A 19,542-nucleotide genomic window follows, 5' to 3' on the forward strand; every position below is an offset into this window, starting at 1 on the left:
AATACACTGATACACACTGATACAGTCTGACACACACTGATACACTCTGACACACTAACATACACGGAAACACACTAACACACACTGATACACACACAAGCACACACTAACACAGAAACACACTGATACACTCTGACCCACTAACATACACGGAAACACACTAACACACACTGATACACACTAATACACACACAAGCACACACTAACATACACAGAAACACACTGATATAATCTGACACACTAACATACACGGAAACACACTGATACACACTGACACACACTAACACACACTGACACTCTAACACACTCTCACACACCCTGGGACACACTGATGTCTCTGTCCCGTGATGGAGCCACGCTGCAGGTCACTCTCACTGTCTCAAATTGAATTTGAGTCTCAACAGTACGCCTGTCAGCTGACTGGCAGCACACGCTTCCCTCCGCTGACCTCTGACCCCCCCCCCCCCAACCCTGCAGATGTTCGTGGTTAAAAATCCAGATTTTTTTCCCCCTATGAAGTTCTGAATGGGACGGCGTGATGACACTACGGCGGTCAGTCAGGATGCAAAAGGAAGAGGACGATGGCGGTGAATGTTGATGCTGAGCTGAGGGGAGGAGCCTGCCGGTAAGGCAGCACCGCTACTGGTTGGTTTCATGGCAAGGAGGAGGGAGCTGAGCTCTGATTGGCTGTTTGTTGTATAAAAAGACAAAAAATGTGCAGGAGGGTTTTCATCTCTGCAACGTTCCTCCACATCAGGTATGAACGACTCCTACCATTTTTTCATTCATCTTCAGATCTGATTTCTCTTCTTTGACTTTTTCTTGTCTTCCCTTTCTTGCTTTATTTCTCCTTTGTTTGTCTCTCTTCTACTCATCATTGTGTTTCCTTCCTTCCCTCCTTCCTTCTCTCCTTCAAACTCTTCTTCTTCTTTGTCTTTAATTGCTTATTTTTATGATTTTCTAGTCATTTAAAATCTTGTCTTCTTCCTTTTGAAAAAAAAAACTCTCTTTCCTTCATCTTTTTTTCATGTTTCACATCTATTTCTTCTGGGGTTTGTTCTAATATCCTCTTCTCTGGCAGGACGTGGCCCCATTGTTCCTCAACATGGCCGACTGGACCGACTGTCTGAACTTTGGCATTGCTCTTGTAAAACAGGCCAGTGAGGTAAGGCGCCAATGGACCAATCGGAGCTTGATGCTGTGACCTCTAACCTTGTGTGCAGGAATTTGTTTGAGTTCTAGACAGGAATGTTAAAATTATAAACACCAGTGTTGTGGCCATCGTTTGAGGAGTTTGTCCATGAGTTGTACGATACCGCAAAACATCTCTGCCTCTCATCCCAGGTTTCTGCCTCTCATCTCAGTCACTCTGCCTCTTATCCCAAGTTTCTGCCTCTCATCTCAGTCACTCTGCCTCTCATCTCAGTCACTCTGCCTCTCATCTCAGTCACTCTGCCTCTTATCCCAAGTTTCTGCCTCTCATCTCAGTCACTCTGCCTCTCATCTCAGTCACTCTGCCTCTCATCTCAGTCACTCTGCTTCTTATCCCAAGTTTCTGCCTCTCATCTCAGTCACTCTGCCTCTCATCTCAGTCACTCTGCCTCTCATCTCAGTCACTCTGCTTCTTATCCCAAGTTTCTGCCTCTCATCTCAGTCACTCTGCCTCTCATCTCAGTCACTCTGCCTCTCATCTCAGTCACTCTGCTTCTTATCCCAAGTTTCTGCCTCTCATCTCAGTCACTCTGCCTCTCATCTCAGGTTTCTGCCTGTCAACTTTAATCTCTGACAGCTTTGGTCACCACATACAAACGGCAACAAAGCCATCCAGAATCCTGTCATCTAAGACCCAAGGCCCCTTTAGACCACAGACTTGGGTGCCATGAACCAAGTGCACCTGACTGCGGTACGCAGATCGGGGTTGGGGTAAATGTGGGCGGGGCTAAACCGTTGACCCCGCGCTTCCGAGTGGTTCGGTTTAGGCATTAGATCGAGAGGGGTTAGGTGTAGGCACAGGTTCTGAATGGTTGTGGCAAGTGTGTGGAGTCAAACGTTTAGCTCCACCCACGTTGGGCCACTCCTCGATCTGCATACTGCAGTCGGGGCCATGTACGCCCATGAATGGGTCAGTTTGACGAGTAGCTGTTGAGGCTGTAAGGTCACAGACTACATTCAAGATTTCTTCCTTTTATAGATTCAGAATAAATGTATTGATCTCCAATCAGCTGCAGGGTGAGTTTATGTTCATCCAATCAGCTGCAGGCCGGTGGTTCAGACCTCGGTCACATTCAACGTTGATAAAAACGTTCAGGAATGTAAAAGAGAAAGCCAGAGTCCTTGTTGAGAAACAGGTGCAAAGATAGATGACGCCGGCGCCACAGAACTCAGGTGAGGTAGCAGCCAGCTCACCAGAAGCCTCTGTCGCGTCTCTGCTGATTAGTTCAGACAAATGTTTCCCTGCCCCCTTCAGATCTTTCAAAATAAAAGCAGCAGCTCAGAGCTTACTTCGTCCTCCCTGAGAAGCTTTTAACTTGAAAAGTGGCGTTTCACAAACAAAAAGCTTCATTTGATTCGCATTCTGCTAACATGGATACCATTGAACGATGTACACAATGTATTAATACGATCAACTGTGTCCTGACAGGTCGTCATGACGGCGTTTCAGCTGCAGAAAGACGTCAAGTTGAAAAGTTCTCCAGCTGATCTGGTGACAGAGACGGACCAGAGAGTCGAGAGAATCCTCATCTCAGCCATCAGAGCCCAATACCCTCAACACAGGTTCTGCTTCCTTCCACTGCGATCTACTGGGTTCTGCCGTGCTCTGCTGTTTTCTGCTCCGTTCTAGTGTGTCTGAACAAACATCCTCAACACAGGTTCTACTTCCCTCTGCTGTCTTCTACTCCGGTTCACTGTGTTCTAGAGCGGCAACTTATCGTCAGTCTTTCGTCTTCCAGTTGTCATATTTGTGTTTATGATATTTAGCTGTCACTGTCTTCTGTTTAACTTGGCTTTTAAGAACCTTGCGTGTCTTTCGTGTCACCAGGAAAATGAACAGAACCACCATTTAGATGAAAAGCTCTTGTTTAGACGGCAGAACCTGAGAACAGCGGGTGACGTGTGCTTACTTGTGACCTCAGGTTCATTGGGGAGGAGTCGGTAGCTGCAGGTGAGCCAGTAGAGCTCACTGACCGTCCCACCTGGATCATCGACCCCATTGATGGAACTGTTAACTTCGTCCACAGGTTAGAGACCATAGTTACAACACAAAGAATCATAGCAACAACTCCTAGAACCATAGTTACAACACAAAGAATCATAGCAACAACTCCTAGAACCATAGTTACAACACAAAGAATCATAGCAACAACTCCTAGAACCATAGTTACAACACAAAGAATCATAGCAACAACTCCTAGAATCATAGTTATAACACAAAGAACCATTGTGCCAACTCATAGAACCATCGTTATGACTAACAGAACGTAGTTATGAATCATAAAACAGTAGTTTTGACGAATAGAACCAGAGTATCAACTCATAGAACCAAAGTTACAACACAAAGAACCATTGCAACAACTTCTAGAACCATAGTTATGACTAACAGAACTTAGTTATGAATCATAAAACAGTAGTTTTGACGAATAGAACCAGAGTATCAACTCATAGAACCAAAGTTACAACACAAAGAACCATTGCAACAACTTCTAGAACCATAGTTATGACTAACAGAACTTAGTTATGAATCATAAAACAGTAGTTTTGACGAATAGAACCAGAGTATCAACTCATAGAACCAAAGTTACAACACAAAGAACCATTGCAACAACTTCTAGAACCATAGTTATGACTAACAGAACTTAGTTATTAATCATAAAACAGTAGTTATAACCAACAGAACCAGAGTATCAACTCGTAGAACCATAGTAACAAGTTATGTAGTGTCTAATAAAGAACGGTAGTTATTATAATTAATAGAACCATATTAACAACTCAGAACCATAGTTACAACTTAAAGAACAATATTTATGACTCACAGACCCCCAGTTGTGACTGAGATCCATAGTTATGGCTGATAGAACCACTCTTACCATTTCTGTTGTGTGTCCCATCAGGTTTCCATTTGTGGCTATCTCCATTGCCTTCACTGTCAACAAGCAGGTACAGTCAGTTGTCTGTCAGGGGTCAGGGGTCAAGGGTCAGGGCTCAGACAGGAAGTTGACCGGTGTTGTTGTGGGCAGACGGAGTTCGGGATCGTCTACAGCTGTGTGGAGGACAAACTGTTCCACGCTCAAAGGGGACGAGGAGCCTTCCTGAATGGCGCGCCACTTCATGCCTCTGGACAGGATGGTGACATGTCACGCTTCATGTCTATGACATCACACTTGACATCATGTCCGTGATAATGCAGTCAAAGGTGGACTCTAATTGTTGCGTCCCGTCCCGTCCCCAGATGTCAGCAGGTGTGTGGTGGTGACAGAGATTGGGGCGGAGCGCGATGATCTTGCCCTGGCCACCATGACCTCCAACATCTTCAAACTGCTGAAACTACCTGTGCATGGGTGAGAACAGGCCACACCCCCACGGTCCTCTCTAATTGGTTCCCTCCTCAGAGGATCAGGGGTTCCATCCGTGCTCACTGTTAGCGTGTTGTTTGTATGTTCTAGCGTGCGTGCTCTAGGCACAGCAGCGGTCGACATGTGTCAGGTAGCAACAGGCGGAGCTGACGCCTACTATCACATCGGGATGCACTGCTGGGACATCGCCGCCTCCGCCATCATTGTCCAGGAGGCTGGAGGCGTGGTCATGGATACAGACGGTGTGTAGCTCACTTGTGATGTGTTTACTTGTGTGGGCGTGTCCTCCTCTGATTGGTCCATGTGTATCCTCAGGCTCAGAATTCGACATGATGTCCAGGAGAGTCATTGCAGCCAGTTCTTCCACGGTGGCCAATCGCATTGCTCAGGTGATCCACGCATTTCCTTGTTGCCGTGACGACGAGGTGTCAGGTGTGAAAGGACTGTAGGTCACCTGACAGGAAATGGGACATCTTTTAGCCGACTGTCGTCTGATCAATATCTTCATCAACATTTATTCTTCTATTCACTGCTGTCAGCTGGTCAATCACAGCTCCTGCTGCTGCTGAGGGGCGGGGCTTAGTCTCATTCATATAAAGTCTTTCAGTTCTTCTTGTTTGATGATTCTGAATCTTAATAAATTGCTTTGGCCTTCGTTTGTGTTTCTGGTCTAAATAATCAAGATACCTGATTGTGAAATCAATAACAAACTAATTATGACATCATTATGACATCGTGTTTGATTAACATTCAAATGTTCAAGTCGTGTTCTTAATGTAAGACGAACAGTCGGGGAACAATCAGGATAATCTGGGGACGTTCATACGGCGTTCCCTCCAGGTCCCCATTTCCTGGCTGATAGCGACCCACAGGCTGGTTCTGTCCGGGTTTTCTGGTGGTTCAGGTTCCCTCTGCCCGACCATGTCCTTTCTGGCCTTCATCTCATTTGAACTCATGAAAATTTGCTCATCATGAACACGCGTGTGCGTATCGCCACACAGCAAAACAATGACACCATAGTCTTTGGAATGTTGCAATGTGAAAATGACAGCCAAGTATGAAAAACTACCAATTATACTTACACTTATTTCATAAATTTTTAGAATATTTCAGAAGGCAAACAAAGGCCAAAGAATCAAGCGGGAAAAGCTGGTGGGAGGAGTCTCAACCCTCAGACTGTGCCTCCTGTCATGAACCGTGTAGTTCCATCGACGGCCAGCAGGAGGAGGCAGCGCGCAGCTGCAACAACACGAAGGAGAGAAAGGAGAAACCCGGAAGTGCGCTGAGTCGCAGCAGATTTCACCGACACTCCACAGGTGAGATGGCTTGTGTTGTTGTGGACTTGATTGTTCCGGTTACGCTTACATTTGAAACTGGTGAATGTCTCTGTATGCGCTGGACCTCCGTCACACCAGACTGAATACCCGCAGCGGGACTGGTTACGGCTCTGACGTCATCGCGTGCGTGTAGTTTGACAGACTGTCAATCAAAACACAACTGATTAAGCAGAAAGCCCAAGCTGAGCGGCTCCAACCTCCAGGGGCTGTCTGCAGGAAATCAATACTCTTTCCGATCATTATTGATCTGATTGGATCAAACACAAACTGAAATTATGAGATTGGTATTTAAATTTTACGAAGTTAAAACATCTGAAAACTTCCTGATGGTATTGAAGACATCAAATCCATTGTTGTGACTCGTCTGTTAATCAGTTTCTGATCACCAGCTTGATTGATAATTGATTATCGGTGTTTCCTGGCTCTCTGTAGAAGCTGCTCCGCCTCCGACATGGCCGATGTCTGGCAGAACGCCATGGACCACGCCGTTGCTGTTGCACGGAAGGCTGGAGAGGTCAGTGAGCTGGTGACCTTCAGTGTCAGAGGTCAAGAAGGGATTGGTTCAGAAGGATGGGGGCAAGTGCAGGGCCTGGTAACCTCAGTAACGGTCTATGGGGGGGGGGAGGGGGGGGGCTGGTTACTATGGTAATTGCAAATCTGACCTGGTTGGTCATCAGGTGGTGCGTGCAGCTCTACAGGACGACAGGAGGAAGACTGTGATGATGAAGAGCTCATCCGTTGATTTGGTGACGCAGACCGACCAGAAGGTGGAGCAGCTCATCATCCAATCAGTGAAGGAGAAATTCCCAACGCACAGGTAGGAAGCTTCGATATTGATCACATGATCACGACATGTACGAAAACTGACCACACACACAGTCGCGTAATTCCTGAAGTTCATCTTCCGTTTAAATGTTCTGTTCTGTGTGTGTGTGTCAGCTTCATAGGGGAGGAGTCAGTGGCGGCAGGTGAACCTTCCCTGCTGACCGACAGTCCCACCTGGATCATCGACCCGATCGACGGAACCACAAACTTTGTTCACACGTAAAACTCAACTCTCCTTCCGTTTACAAACTTCTGATGTCATCATCATCATCAGCTGATTGAGTAGACACATTTCAGAGCGGCGTCCTTCCAGGACGTGACGTTGACTCATGTGATTTTGTTTGAAAGATGTTTTTTTCAGCGTCACGTTCATATTTGGTGGACTAGTGTAGACCTCCTACCCTGGTAGAGTAGTGTAGACCTCCTGCCCTGGTGGACGAGTGTAGACCTCCTACCTTGGTGATCTAGTGTAGACTCTTGCCCTGGTGGACGAGTGTAGACCTCCTGCCCTGGTAGAGTAGTGTAGACCTCCTGCCCTGGTGGACGAGTGTAGACCTCCTGCCCTGGTAGAGTAGTGTAGACCTCCTTCCCTGGTGGACGAGTGTAGACCTCCTACCTTGGTGATCTAGTGTAGACTCTTGCCCTGGTGGACGAGTGTAGACCTCCTGCCCTGGTAGAGTAGTGTAGACCTCCTGCCCTGGTAGAGTAGTGTAGACCTCCTACCCTGGTGGACGAGTGTAGACCTCCTACCCTGGTGGACGAGTGTAGACCTCCTGCCCTGGTAGAGTAGTGTAGACCTCCTGCACTGGTGGACGAGTGTAGACCTCCTGCACTGGTGGACGAGTGTAGACCTCCTGCCCTGGTGGACGAGTGTAGACCTCCTACCTTGGTGATCTAGTGTAGACTCTCGCCCTGGTGGACAAGTGTAGACGTCCTACCCTCACCCCCCTAGTGTAGACTCCTGCCCTGGTAGTGTAGACCTCCTGCTCTGGTGGACCACCTTCCCTGGTGGGCTCGTGTAGACCTCCTGCTCTGGTGGACTGGTGTAGACCACCACCTCCTTGGCCTGATGTCTGTAGTACCCTAACAGTAGAACTGGTCAGTGAGGCTCAGTTTCTTCTCTGCAGATTTCCTTTTGTTGCCGTTTCCATCGGTTTTGCTGTCGATAAAAAGGTCAGTGTGACACGCAAATTCATCCATGCACACGTGTTCATGACATCATCAACAACCAGGAAGTGGACGACGTAGACTATCATCACCAGACTGATGAGCCAGACTCTCTGTCAGTGTCGAGTGTCTTCACATCCGACATTCAGAGAACTGATAGCTGACGTGAATACACCATGTTAGCTGTACTGTTTCAGTCAGTGGTTAGTAGTGAACGCTCACTGCCAATTAATGCTTCACATCAAATCAAGGTGACGTCAGCGCTGGCGCGGCCTTCCAGACTCAGGTGACATCAGAAACGACCTGCTGCTGTAGTTGCGTCTCTCTGCCATCAGGTGGAGTTCGGTGTCGTTTACAGTTGTCTCGAGGACAAGATGTACACGGCGAGACGGGGCAGGGGAGCGTTTTGTAACGGAGAGCCGCTGCAAGTCTCTGCTCAGGAAGGTTGGTGATCGACACAGCTCACCGATAATGCGACAACCAATCAGTGACCTTGTTAGAATTCACATTCTAAGAATAATGATTTAAGGCGCCGCCAAAGAGTTTCATTCCTCCAAAAAATAAGCAGAAAACGTCACACTTTGAAGTCCCAGCAAAAAGAAAGATTAATGGAAGTGACGCGGTTTCGTAGATCATCGTATTTCAGAGCGAACTTGAATTAAACCGCATCCAAAATAGGATGGAAATGCAGATACAGACTTGATTTCAGATTTATTCAGCCCAAAAGTCCCACAGGCAGTTGAACTGCAGTCCTCAAGAAGACGCAGGTGAGAGCGAGATGATAAAAACAAACAGGCCCCGCAACATCACCACCTGTCCTGCTTAGCAGACTGAATATCCAGTGTATAATCCACAGGAGTAATCCACAAGACTCAGCAGATCCCTGGTTTCAGGTGTTCACTGGTAATCCTGCCAAGTTGACCGGCTGCTCGGCTCACAGCTGGTCTGAGACCCTGAACGCAACACACTCATCACTTCCCTGTTCAAATGATTCAATTAAACAAGTTCCAAGGGGGGACCGGCGTGGCACCTTTTAATTAAACTAATAACTCAATGGTACTTGCAGTTCCTTTAGAGCCCACCAGGAGGGCCGCCCACCAGAAGGGCCGCCCACTAGGAGGGCTGCCCCCTGCCCCCCATCAGTTCAACGTCTCATTGCTTCATTGGTGTTTGTTTTCTGTCAGACATCAAACAGTCGATCATCGCCACTGAGTTCGGATCCAACCGAGATGCTGAAGTTGTTGACAAGATCTTCGCCAGCCTGAAGAAGGTCGTCAGCATCCCTGTACACGGGTATGAATACTCACAATATTAGTACTGCTACCTCTGATTTTAGTACCTGTTGTACTTCAGTGTCACCTCTGACATAGTGACAGGAAACTAAGTTACTTAAAATTACAGGATTCGTGGCGCTGGAACTGCTGCCATCAACATGTGTCTGGTGGCAGCTGGATGTGTCGAAGCGTACTACGAGATCGGGATCCACGTGTGGGATGTTGCGGCGGGCTCGCTGATAGTGACTGAGGCCGGAGGAGTCCTGATGGATGTGGAAGGTGATGATGATGTTGGTGGTGGACTGGTTTCTGATGTTGCGTTCACCTGCTCAAGTGTTTCCTGTGTCTGTCCGTCTGTCTGCAGGCGGATCAGTGGACATCATGTCCCGGAGAATCGTGGCAGCCAACAGCAGAGCCATCGCCGAGAGGCTGGTCAAAGAGCTGCATAGCTTCAGTCCTCCCAGGGACGACGCACCGCTGCCCAAACAGTGACCAGCTGCAGGTCCAACGTTCCCAGTGTGTAAAGTTTCTAATAAAGTTTGAATGAAATCACAAACTTTACCAGTTACCTCCATCCACCATTCAGGTGTGAGCAGGATCTGTGAGTTCATGCTTTACTTGCACTGTGGTGCTGCGTTGGTGACAGGTCACATGACATGGAAACTATTCAAGATGTAGGTGTGTATAAAGAGAACCTGTGGCTGTGGGGGGTTTTCCTCCTTCCAAATTTGGGGTTTTTGTAACATCTTGAGAATTGAACGTCAGCAAACTCTCAGGTAGTTGAAGAGTAATAAGATTTATTAAAAATTATTATTCAAGAGGTTAAAGTGCAAAAAAAGAATATGACACTAAGACTATGCTAACAGTGCTAGAACAGGCTAACATTGTTAGAACACGCTAACGGACTGAAACACAAGCGGAGAGAGGGAGCCCGTTAGCATCGTTTAGCATCTTCTGATGTTAAAAGTTCTCAAAGTGCTCGGTAACATTCAGGTTGTTAAGGTCAGTGACCTTAATGCTGATTAGCTGCTGGCTCCATCTGTATTCTTACACGCGCAAGAAAAACAACACTTGTTTTTGCTCCCATTGTCCTTAAGTGAGTGAAGGATCAAATAATTCTTCGACACAAACTTCTTTCTCACATCTGTGTTCAGATTTGTGCTCGTGGGCACTCTGAAGATTTGCGAGAGAAATTTTTTTTTTTTTTGAGTGTTAATAGCAGCTGCTGTTTCCATGGTAACCCTGCCAGGCCAATCAGACACCACAAGCAGACTTTACCCCGCCTCCGTCTGTGGCATCACGGGTTCTTTGAAAAGTTAGTGGCTGTTACAGCAGCATGGATTGGCCAGCATGTCGGGAGGGCGGAGTCAATCAGTCGTGGAGTAGCAGGTGGGGGGGCAGGGCTGCAGCGGGCACGATGGAGGTCAAAGGGCAATGGGCACCTTGCAGTTTGAGGGGAGGGCGCCGATGCACCCTGAGAGGAACGCTGTTGGTCAGAGTCTGAGGAGACACAGAATCCTGGCTGTGATTGGCTGACTGATGCTTATGTTTGTGTTTCATCACGGCATCGAGTTGTGTTCCGACCCGATGAGATGAAACTCCACTGAACAAAGAAGATGAAGTCACTCATCCTTACAAAGAACAGCTCACACTGACTGATTCTCTCTGACTGTAAACTACAAAGTACACCTCCCTCCGCCCGTCTGAGTCCACTCACCTCCTCGCTGGGAGGATGAATCTGTATTACACTGCACACGGCAACACAGCTGCAGTGCAGAGAGTGACGTGGCCCGATAATCAACATTTATTGACTCATTTTATACAAAAAAACAAACAAAGCACTTCAGCTGCCAACTTTTCAAAGCTAAGAAAGCAACACCACTCAGGTCATCGATTAAGAGAGTGACGGCAGGTGACCGAGATAAAGGTGTTGGAAGACAAAGCGTCACCTCACATTTACGATTTGTGAACCCTGAAATGTTACTGACTTCAGAACTTGCTAGCGTGGCGGAGGCTTTGCTATTGTTGCTCTAAAACCTCTTAATCTCCAGTTTGTACCACTTTACTGAGTGAATGTACGCGTCATAAGTGGGATATTGTAGAACCCCACCCCCACCCCCCTCCCCCCAACAGGAGAACAGAACCCCAACCAGCAAGAATCATGTAAGGAAAGAGATGAGAGCCGCTGCCTCGACACTTCCTGCCACTGTGTCCAAACTAAAGATGTCCTCTTCCTGGCGTCTCCTTCCGCTCTCCTGCTTGACGTACAGTGGAACTCAACAACCTGTAATTCTGTAATCTGGGTGAAAGATCAAGACGCGAGCTTTGAAATTAAATAAATGAGCTTCCGGCGATCATTCCTTTGATCAAGATTACTCAAGTAACCATGGCGGCCCAAACCGACACCCAAACTGTTTCTAGGGACCTGCCCTTGGCCCGACTGCTCATCATATTTCTGGTCCCCCTAGCAGGAACATCAGGATACAGAGGTAAATTTAAGGTCAAAGGTACGGTTCCTTGACATTACTAACCATGCGCAGGCGGTGGGCGTAGAGCAGCTCTGGTTCCTCTGGTTTCCTGGCAGGCGCAGCAACGTTCCAGCGCTGCAGCTCTGCCAGCATCTCCGCTGCGCTGAAGAGGACCGCCGGGTCAGCACGGCAGCAGTTGATCAGCTCCACCAAACGCTCTTTGTAGTGCGACCTACCAGTAGGAGATGCTGCAGTGAAATGGGATTTCTACATCCTTGTATTTACACTGGGAGCACTGGTCTTACTGGCAGAACCCTCTGCACTCCGCAACCGAAGGTCGACCGCAGGGCTCCTCCCTCTTGCTGCCGTCATCTCTCAGCTCCAAAACCAAACATACATCTGAAAGGTCAAGTATGAGTCATACAAGGAAGAAAGAGCCTACACCTGAGCAACAGGAAGTGATCTCACCTGTCTGACTGGTGTCAGCTGAGCTGCCTTTGGTTGGCTCCAACCAGGAAGGTGAGGCTCTGTAATACTATCAAACAGGAAACAGCTGATCAACAGGAAACAGCTGATCAACAGGAGAAGCTGATCAACAGGTTGGTACCTGTAGCAGCAGGTGTAGGCGGGGCACACTCCAGTCTCTCAGGTGGTACAGGCAGTCTCTGGGGTGGTGGGCGTGAAGGCCTTTTGTTCCACAATCCACAGAGAATCCACAGGCCTGCCAACAATAAACCTCAGTCACTTTCATCGAAGACAGCGGAGATCAAATGCAGAGTCTACATCTCGCTGACTCAGTTGCCAACACGACTTGTGGTTGCAACAGGTCCTGTAAAATTCCCTGACAGCTGGACCAAAAACACCCAAATAGAAGGTTCCACTCAAAACTCCCTCAAGAGTGTTAGAACCAGAAAGTCCATGAAGATTGGACCTGAAAACTCCCTGAGGATGGTTTCACCCTGAAACCCCACCAAGGAGAGAGAGCGAGCCCCAAACTCCTTAAGGGTTTGACCCATAACTGTTTTCACCTGGGAGTGTGGGTGCCTTGTTGGTTCTTCAAGCTATCCAAACCCCTCCTGAAGCTGAGTGTGAACTCACCGAGCCCAGACTGAAGGCCTGGCTGCAGCCTCCACAGAACTGATGCTGACACTGGCTGCAGGTGAAGTGGAGGCAGCCTCCTTTAGACAGGCTGAAGACCAGCTGACACTTGGGACACTCTGACATCAACGAGACACATCAGACATCACACAAACACAAAAACAACAGCGACAGAATTTTTAATATCAATATTTTCTTGTCCGTGTTGAAAAAGGGCTGATTGTTGCTTATGTACTGGTTTGAAAGCAGCTTGTCCGAGTTGCAATGTGCTGGTCTGTCACTCCATCGAGGCAGCACACAGGATGGAACAGCAGCCTGACCTAATGGTGCGTGCAAGAGTTTGCTGGCCATGATGTTTTAGCATACTCCCAACACCTGAGCTAGCACACCAATGTATGCTAAACCCGGGGCGGCTCACCATAATGGGACAGTTATTTGGTAGTGCTAGCAAACAGGGTGGAACCCAAGCTAACCCTGTATCTACTGTTTTGCTCACTGTTAGAGGACTCGGCTCAACTAACAAGCTAGCGCTAACCAAACCCTGGTGGGCTCACTGTAACACATAGCTGGAGTCTATGTAGGAGCTTCAATACATCCTAAGAAGTTCCCAAAGTCTTTCCTATCGTCTAGTCCTCACCACAGCGGAGGCAGTTCAAGTGCACCTTTAGTCTCCCGAATGGGGGGAGGACATTTGAGCAGAACTACATGACATGGAGGGGACCTCCTCCGGGAGGCACTTCTGTGCTCGTACCAATGCTGTTGCAGCTCAGCAGGGTTCTGCTGTGGTCTGGTTGGTTCTGCTGCTGCCAGACTCTGAACTGCTGGCAGGAACGTCCCTCATGATGAGGAGACCACTGAGGAACACAGAACCACATGTGAGACAAAGGGTTAAATGGGTTGTGTGTTAGTTTTAGTATTTGTGTGTGTTCTCTTACAGGTGATCTACACCGGGAGCAGGTACTCTTCTGACAGCTAGGACAGTCCATCCTCAGCCTGTCGGCTTCATGCAGAACGCCGAACGAACACTGAAACACATGGGATGCCAAGCTGAGCTGCTGAGGGCCCAAACGTCGCTTCAGAGCTGGTTCTGTCACGCGCAGTCGGGTCAACGTCATTTGTCATTATGACAAGTTCTAGTGAATTAAAAAGCCAACATCATCAACCTACACTAATGGCATTATGGTGTTGAATCAGACCTTTATTGAATTGGTAATAATCAAACGACAACATGAATGATATCACATTGTATTTGTTTATAATCAAGAAGTCTGGTTATCCCAAAAAGCCTCACAGTAAAGTTCCAAAAGTGACTCTCCAGGTTTTGGTTGAAAAGTTTTGACTGCTGAAGTGAAACATTTGATGGTAAAATTCAGTTTATGGTCTGATCAGATATCAGACTTAATATTTACACAGAGCCGAGCCCACTGTCAGGCACCGCCTGTCCTCATCAGAACAGAGTCTCTTACATGAGCACACCAGCGGAAGTTAGGCATTTCCTGTAGAGCTCGATCTCGGAGTTTCCTCTGGAAAAGCTCGTGGATCTGAGGGGGCAGGAAGTGACGGATCTGAACACAAAGATCAGACAAAACAAAGATCAGATACACAAACACGTGTGTCCCGCTTGCAGCATTGTTCTGGCCCACTGACTCTGTTAATGTGTACGTTTATATATAATGTTTGTATTTTATGTTGGTTTATTATCAGTGCAGTTTTAACGCCATCCACATCTGCGTCAAAGCATCAGTCATCCATCTGGTCACCATAAATGTTCTTTATTATGACTACCTTTATTTGTGGGTGTGTGTTCATGTGTGTGCTGAGAACCACTGTTCTCCCAGGGTAACTCCACCTCTCCACCTTCCACCTACCATGTCTGACCACCTGTGGATCATAATCCATTATGCTCTATTTGGCATGTGTGTAAGTGGGCTGTGTGGCTTGTTACTGGACCAGAACCTTTTTTTTTTTTTTTTTTTTAAACAAACAAGTTCCTGCTTATGCTAACTTGTACAGGACAAACTGGGCTTTTATTTCTAAGAGCCACAGGAAACCAAACACATTTGTCAATGAGCAAACTGCCCATAGATACTCTATTTGCACTTAGACGCTGCTGTGACGCTGCCATCTTGTGGAGGGGTTCTGACCTGCAGTAGAACGACATGACTGATATTAAATTGCCAAACGCAGACTTCTGTGCTGCAGATAATCAATGCTGAAAGAAGCATCCGACCTGTGTGTCCAGAAGGTTGAAGTATTCCATGAACTCCTCCATCTGCCCTTGACCTTTGACCTCTGGCAGACCACACTGAGGACACACCAGCTGATCGACGCTCTTTTCTTTAATGGCTGACGTAAAAAATGCCTTAAAACACGTCTGACACAGGAAGCACGAGCAGTGAGTCATAGTGATGATCTACAGTGATGAAACCAGAGGAAGAAGAGGCAGTTAGCCATGACCCCGCTGACAGCCTGACCCCTGCTCAGGTGATGAGGTCACTCACCTTGCTGAAGGACACCTGTTCCTGACAGATGGGGCAGCTGTGAGTCAGAAACTTCAGGGCTGATGGGAAGTCTCTGTTCAGTTGGACCGCCTCCAAGACGTCCGCAGGGCTGAAGCTCCGCCCATCCATGGTGAGCAGCATGAGGAACATCGATGCTTTGTCTGCAGGAAGATGAGCTGCCATCTGACAAAGGAAGAGACAAACCCCGACCCTGTTGAGACTTGCTGAGACCCTGATCCTGCTGACACCCTGACCCCACAACAGCAGTTCCCCTCACCTGGTCCACTCCAGCTGCTGCTTCTGACTGATGTTGCTGACAGCTGAGTCCCTGAGGCAGTCCAGGTGCTGCTCCAGAACCTGGAACCACAGTTGCAGAACTTGAAAAAAAATATGAACTGTGCCTGCAACGGTCACAGAACCTGTCTTGTCACTGTGACTCACTCTGCTGGTCTCTGCTAGTTTCACCATGCAACCTCAGGGTCCCCATCATCCTGCTGAGGCTGTCAGAAAGGGGGGCACCTGTTGAGATTAGGACCTGATTAACCATCATTACTGAAACTGGTTCCAGAGGGAAAAGGTGGTGTGACAGTAACTAGAGGGACAGATAGTAGTCAGTTGGTGTTTTCATGTTCTAACCTACTGGAGTATGTTGGTGAAGGAGTCCACAAGGTCGAGGCCAGCTGCTCTCGAGCTGTGGACTCCTTTCTGGTTTGCAAGAACTCTGGCAGACTACAGAACCACCTTAACCTGAACGTCTGCATTTGATACCGTTGATAACAATATGCTAATCAACAGAACTGAGCATTTTAGTTCAAAACTGGTTCAGGTGCTGCCGTCAAATTAGACAACATTTTGCGTCAACTGGTGGCTGTAAATCAGGGCATATCCGAACATGTGGTGTGCCACAAGGATGGATTCTTGGACTGCTGCAATTCAACCTTCACATTTGTGTGTGTTTCCTCCTCCTGACTCCTGGTAGCTGCATGCGCCAAAATTTCCCCAGTTCACTGACGATAAAAGTAAAGTATTTTTTGGTATAATAGAGGACTAACTGGAGGACAACTGTGCGCAATTCAGTGGAAGGCTTGACACCCTATGACACAGCTCTCAAAACCAGGACTACAAAGTTGAGTCCATACTTGCGCTAAGTACGTGGAGCAGCGTACGTACAACATAACCTATGGCCGAGCATGCGCGCACCTCCCTAGAAATCTAAGTGCACATGATGGAAACACAGCGGCGAGTTGCAGCATCACAAGTCCTACCAGTTCAGCACCAGGTGCTGGTTTACTAACTGTAACAGTCATTCACCACCCAGAGTGAAACCCTCCGTCAACCATCATTTGAAGAAGAAGAAGAAGAAGAAGAAACTCAACACAATGAAACAGAAGCCTCACTGCCAACTAGTGTTCCAGTGATGTAATTACAGGGCAACACAGCGATGGTGTCACACCCGTTTATACCTGGCACACAGATGTAAATCAGCCTTAACAAATGGCGTGTGACCTCGAAAGCCTCTAGCCATGCTCCACAGAACTGACATTAGGACAACGTGTCATGTAATCGTACACGAACAGTTACCTGGATTTCTGTGGCCTGAGGGGGCGGAGCTCAGGAAGGGGTTGTGGCTATCAGATGTGGGAGGAAAAGCACTGAAGTCAATCCCCAGCAGCTCCTCAGTGTACGACCTCCCCGCTCTGACCTGCCTGCTTTGCTCCCGGCGGCTGGATGGAACAGAGGGGGATTTGCTTCTTGCAGCGGTGATGGGACGCTGGAGGCTGCACAAGAAGATCACATGTAAAAACCCATTACATCGTTAACGCCACTTGATGTTACATATGTACCTTTCAGTGTCTCTGACCTTCCAGCTGACTGCGACCCTACAGGAGGCGGGGCTTGAGCCACAGACCTGGCATACAGAGGTGTGTCCTTCTGGAAGGCCCGTCTCATCTCTGACACGAGCCCTGACAGGTCAGACACCCCCTGACAGGAAACGACAACATAAACACAAGTTTATGATACACAAACAGGTTGTCAGCTCAATTCTATTGGTACCGAATCTCTGCTGGGTGACTCGTGGCGATGAGAAGCCAGCGACTACAAGTGTTTTGTTGACAAGGAGACAGTTTGCAATACCTGCAGCGTCTGCTGGGATTAGTACTATCCGCCTCTCCACTACTACAACTACTATCTAGCCTCAGATCAGCTCAGTAAACAGAGATGGCCCCCGGGACCAGGACGACCAGCGAACTAACTGAACTTGCTCAATGGCTCTTACCTGGGTCCAGTTGCTGAGCTCATCCAGAGTGATGTTACCAACAGCGTCAACGTACGGACAGGATGGGTTGATCATCATGGAGACAGATGGACAGACATAGCAGCGGGGCCGGAACACTGGGTGGGTTTCATGAAGCCAGATGCACACTGGGATATTGTACTGGCTTCCTGTAAAAACACATGACTCCAACCCCTCAATTACGACTCTGTAGACGTGCGCACTAGATCAAACACATCTGAACCACTCTGGTCTGTAACAGCAGCCAGAACCAAGACCCAAGGTCTCTGAGGAAGCAGCGCCTGCCCTGTCCCCATCATTACTGAGGCACTCTTGAGCAAGACCTTTAACCCCAGCCAGCATCTCATTGGAGGTGGGTCAGGCCCCTCTAATTAATACAAGTACACATCACAAGTTCTTATTCTTCCTGTGGTAAGTTCAACATTGATCAATTTCCCCTGCGCACACACCTTGCTTCAGGCGACGCTATCGCTTCTCGCCAACACAATCGATCAAAACTCAGAGCAACAAACAATGATTTCAGCTGGACTCACCTTCATAGTCAACAGGAACTGTCCCAGCCAGGTAAACCAGCTTCTTTTTCTCTTTGTTTGGAAAACCTGAAGGGCACAAGGCTTTTATTGTGAAGGAGAAGCAGGGAGCATAAGAAATCAATTCAATAATCAATTAAATAAACAAAGCAAACAAATAAATGTCTGTCAGCTCCTGTTTCAAACCATCAGGCCAGTGAACTTCTAATCAATTGTAATGCAGTAGATGAAAATAAAAGGATGTATCCAGTAGAACCAGCTTAAAACGCAGTAAAACCTAATCAAGACTCAACAGAACCTGCTGAGGAATCATTGGAACCTGCTGAGGACTCATTAGAACCTGCGGAGGACTCAACAGAACCTGCGGAGGACTCAACAGAACCTGCTGAGGAATCATGAGAACCTGCTGAGGAATCATGAGAACCTGCTGAAGACTCGACAGGACATGCCGAAGACTCATTAGAACCTGCTGAGGACTCAACCGAACCAGAAAACCTTGGAGACTCAATAAAAGCAGTGGAGCTCTCTGAAGGCCCAATAGAACCAACAGAACCTGTTTAGAACTCACAGTAAAAATCCACGTAGAGGCGAAGATCAGCGAAAAGAGACCGAACTCTCTGAAGATCCAGCAGAGTTTCGACTGGAAAGCTGTAGTGACACTGAGAAGAGGAGGGGGGGGGGGGGGGGGTAGAATGGGAGGGGAGGAAAGGGGGGGGTGGCGGCGATAATTCTATTTTCTCTTGTTTTGACATTAATTAGCATTAGTTAGCTCACCGAACTAGCGTATTCCCCTGTTAGCCTCGCTGGCTAGTAGCGAATCCAGTGAAACGCTAGCAAATAATATTAGCTAATAAAGTTTATTTAGAGTCTTCGTCAAACGTTCAAAGTTTGCTTCTTACCTCCGTCAGAGTCCGCAGCTCCGCCTCACTTTCAACTCTCGGCATTTTAACAAAAACTCGACTCACAAAACTGTTGACATTGTCCTGCTAGCAGGCTAACACGCTGCAACTCATGCGTGACGCGGCAACATCCGGTTTCCAAATTAAATCAACATCGACAACGTTTGTATCAGTCCGATATTAAAGTTTCGACAGTTTCTCAAGAGGTTTCAAACATCGCTCCTGCGACCAATGACACATAGTCGTTGACGTTTGTGATTAAACATTTGGAGTCTTGGACTGTCAGTTTAGTTCAACCGTAATCACGACACTTTCACCACACCTGTCGTTTACCCCATGGTTTACCCACGCACCCTCGGAGAACATGAGCCGCATTAGTTCTTCCGCCCTCAGGTGTGCAGAAAGTCAAGCCACCTGGGTTTTGTCTCACTCAACAACCTGTTAAACGCTTTAACATCAATGTTCTTGTAAAAAAAAAAAAAAACTAGAGCTGAAACCTTCAGTGCGGGACTTTGTTCCACCCCAATGATGTCATTACTTGTGCTGTTCACACCTGTATGATGCCATCACGCTTTC

At 47.7% G+C, this 19,542-nt stretch overlaps 3 protein-coding genes across 4 annotated transcripts; 2 read left to right on the forward strand and 1 right to left on the reverse strand.

Moving 5' to 3' along the window:
* Nucleotides 1-743: 743 nt before the first annotated feature.
* On the forward strand, nucleotides 744-5,233 carry LOC147262006 (inositol monophosphatase 1-like). The gene is made up of 9 exons (XM_086204362.1): nucleotides 744-757; nucleotides 1,082-1,165; nucleotides 2,642-2,775; nucleotides 3,135-3,239; nucleotides 4,110-4,155; nucleotides 4,236-4,344; nucleotides 4,448-4,556; nucleotides 4,662-4,813; nucleotides 4,887-5,233. Exons 2-9 carry the CDS (start codon nucleotides 1,106-1,108, stop codon nucleotides 5,018-5,020), a joined length of 849 nt encoding a protein of 282 aa, XP_086060488.1. The 5' UTR covers nucleotides 744-757; nucleotides 1,082-1,105; the 3' UTR covers nucleotides 5,021-5,233.
* A 569-nt stretch (nucleotides 5,234-5,802) lies between these two features.
* Nucleotides 5,803-9,730, forward strand: LOC147262007 (inositol monophosphatase 1-like). Of its 2 annotated transcripts, none has more exons than XM_086204361.1 (9): nucleotides 5,803-5,887; nucleotides 6,341-6,422; nucleotides 6,586-6,725; nucleotides 6,848-6,952; nucleotides 7,861-7,906; nucleotides 8,236-8,344; nucleotides 9,085-9,193; nucleotides 9,302-9,453; nucleotides 9,539-9,730. In XM_086204361.1, the coding sequence occupies exons 2-9, from the start codon at nucleotides 6,360-6,362 to the stop codon at nucleotides 9,664-9,666; spliced, it is 852 nt and encodes a 283-aa protein (XP_086060487.1). In that variant the 5' UTR covers nucleotides 5,803-5,887; nucleotides 6,341-6,359; the 3' UTR covers nucleotides 9,667-9,730. The 2 variants fall into 2 exon arrangements, with proteins under 2 accessions (XP_086060487.1, XP_086060486.1); XM_086204360.1 differs by lacking the exon at nucleotides 5,803-5,887 and adding an exon at nucleotides 5,898-6,031.
* Nucleotides 9,731-9,861: 131 nt separating this feature from the next.
* LOC147262008 (E3 ubiquitin-protein ligase RNF31) lies at nucleotides 9,862-19,480 on the reverse strand. The gene is made up of 19 exons (XM_086204363.1): nucleotides 18,967-19,480; nucleotides 18,636-18,726; nucleotides 18,071-18,136; nucleotides 17,520-17,686; nucleotides 17,103-17,224; nucleotides 16,823-17,019; nucleotides 15,683-15,760; nucleotides 15,519-15,598; nucleotides 15,242-15,424; nucleotides 14,971-15,153; nucleotides 14,207-14,305; nucleotides 13,676-13,765; nucleotides 13,492-13,594; nucleotides 12,741-12,859; nucleotides 12,250-12,363; nucleotides 12,111-12,177; nucleotides 11,948-12,041; nucleotides 11,706-11,874; nucleotides 9,862-10,674 (listed from the first exon to the last, which is right to left on the reverse strand). Exons 1-19 carry the CDS (start codon nucleotides 19,009-19,011, stop codon nucleotides 10,546-10,548), a joined length of 2,196 nt encoding a protein of 731 aa, XP_086060489.1. The 5' UTR covers nucleotides 19,012-19,480; the 3' UTR covers nucleotides 9,862-10,545.
* Between the last annotated feature and the right edge of the window lie 62 nt (nucleotides 19,481-19,542).

The sequence above is a fragment of the Aulostomus chinensis genome, chromosome 5 (assembly GCF_037954235.1).
Source record: "Aulostomus chinensis isolate RoL2024-O1b breed Wild chromosome 5, RoL_Achi_v1.0, whole genome shotgun sequence".
Classification (NCBI taxonomy): domain Eukaryota; kingdom Metazoa; phylum Chordata; class Actinopteri; order Syngnathiformes; family Aulostomidae; genus Aulostomus; species Aulostomus chinensis.

Coding starts and splice junctions, on each gene's coding strand:
- LOC147262006 (XM_086204362.1), top strand. CDS start 1,106: ATGGCCGACTGGACCGACTGTCTGAACTTTGGCATTGCTCTTGTAAAA. Junction 4,345..4,447: donor TCATGCCTCTGGACAGGATG/GTGACATGTCAC, acceptor TCCCGTCCCCAG/ATGTCAGCAGGTGTGTGGTG. Junction 4,557..4,661: donor CTGAAACTACCTGTGCATGG/GTGAGAACAGGC, acceptor TGTATGTTCTAG/CGTGCGTGCTCTAGGCACAG.
- LOC147262007 (XM_086204360.1), top strand. CDS start 5,952: ATGTCTCTGTATGCGCTGGACCTCCGTCACACCAGACTGAATACCCGC. Junction 6,953..7,860: donor ACCACAAACTTTGTTCACAC/GTAAAACTCAAC, acceptor TCTTCTCTGCAG/ATTTCCTTTTGTTGCCGTTT. Junction 9,454..9,538: donor AGTCCTGATGGATGTGGAAG/GTGATGATGATG, acceptor GTCTGTCTGCAG/GCGGATCAGTGGACATCATG.
- LOC147262008 (XM_086204363.1), bottom strand. CDS start 19,011: ATGCCGAGAGTTGAAAGTGAGGCGGAGCTGCGGACTCTGACGGAG. Junction 15,425..15,518: donor CAGCAGCTGGAGTGGACCAG/GTGAGGGGAACT, acceptor TTCCTTTGTCAG/ATGGCAGCTCATCTTCCTGC. Junction 11,875..11,947: donor GAGTGCAGAGGGTTCTGCCA/GTAAGACCAGTG, acceptor TCCTACTGGTAG/GTCGCACTACAAAGAGCGTT.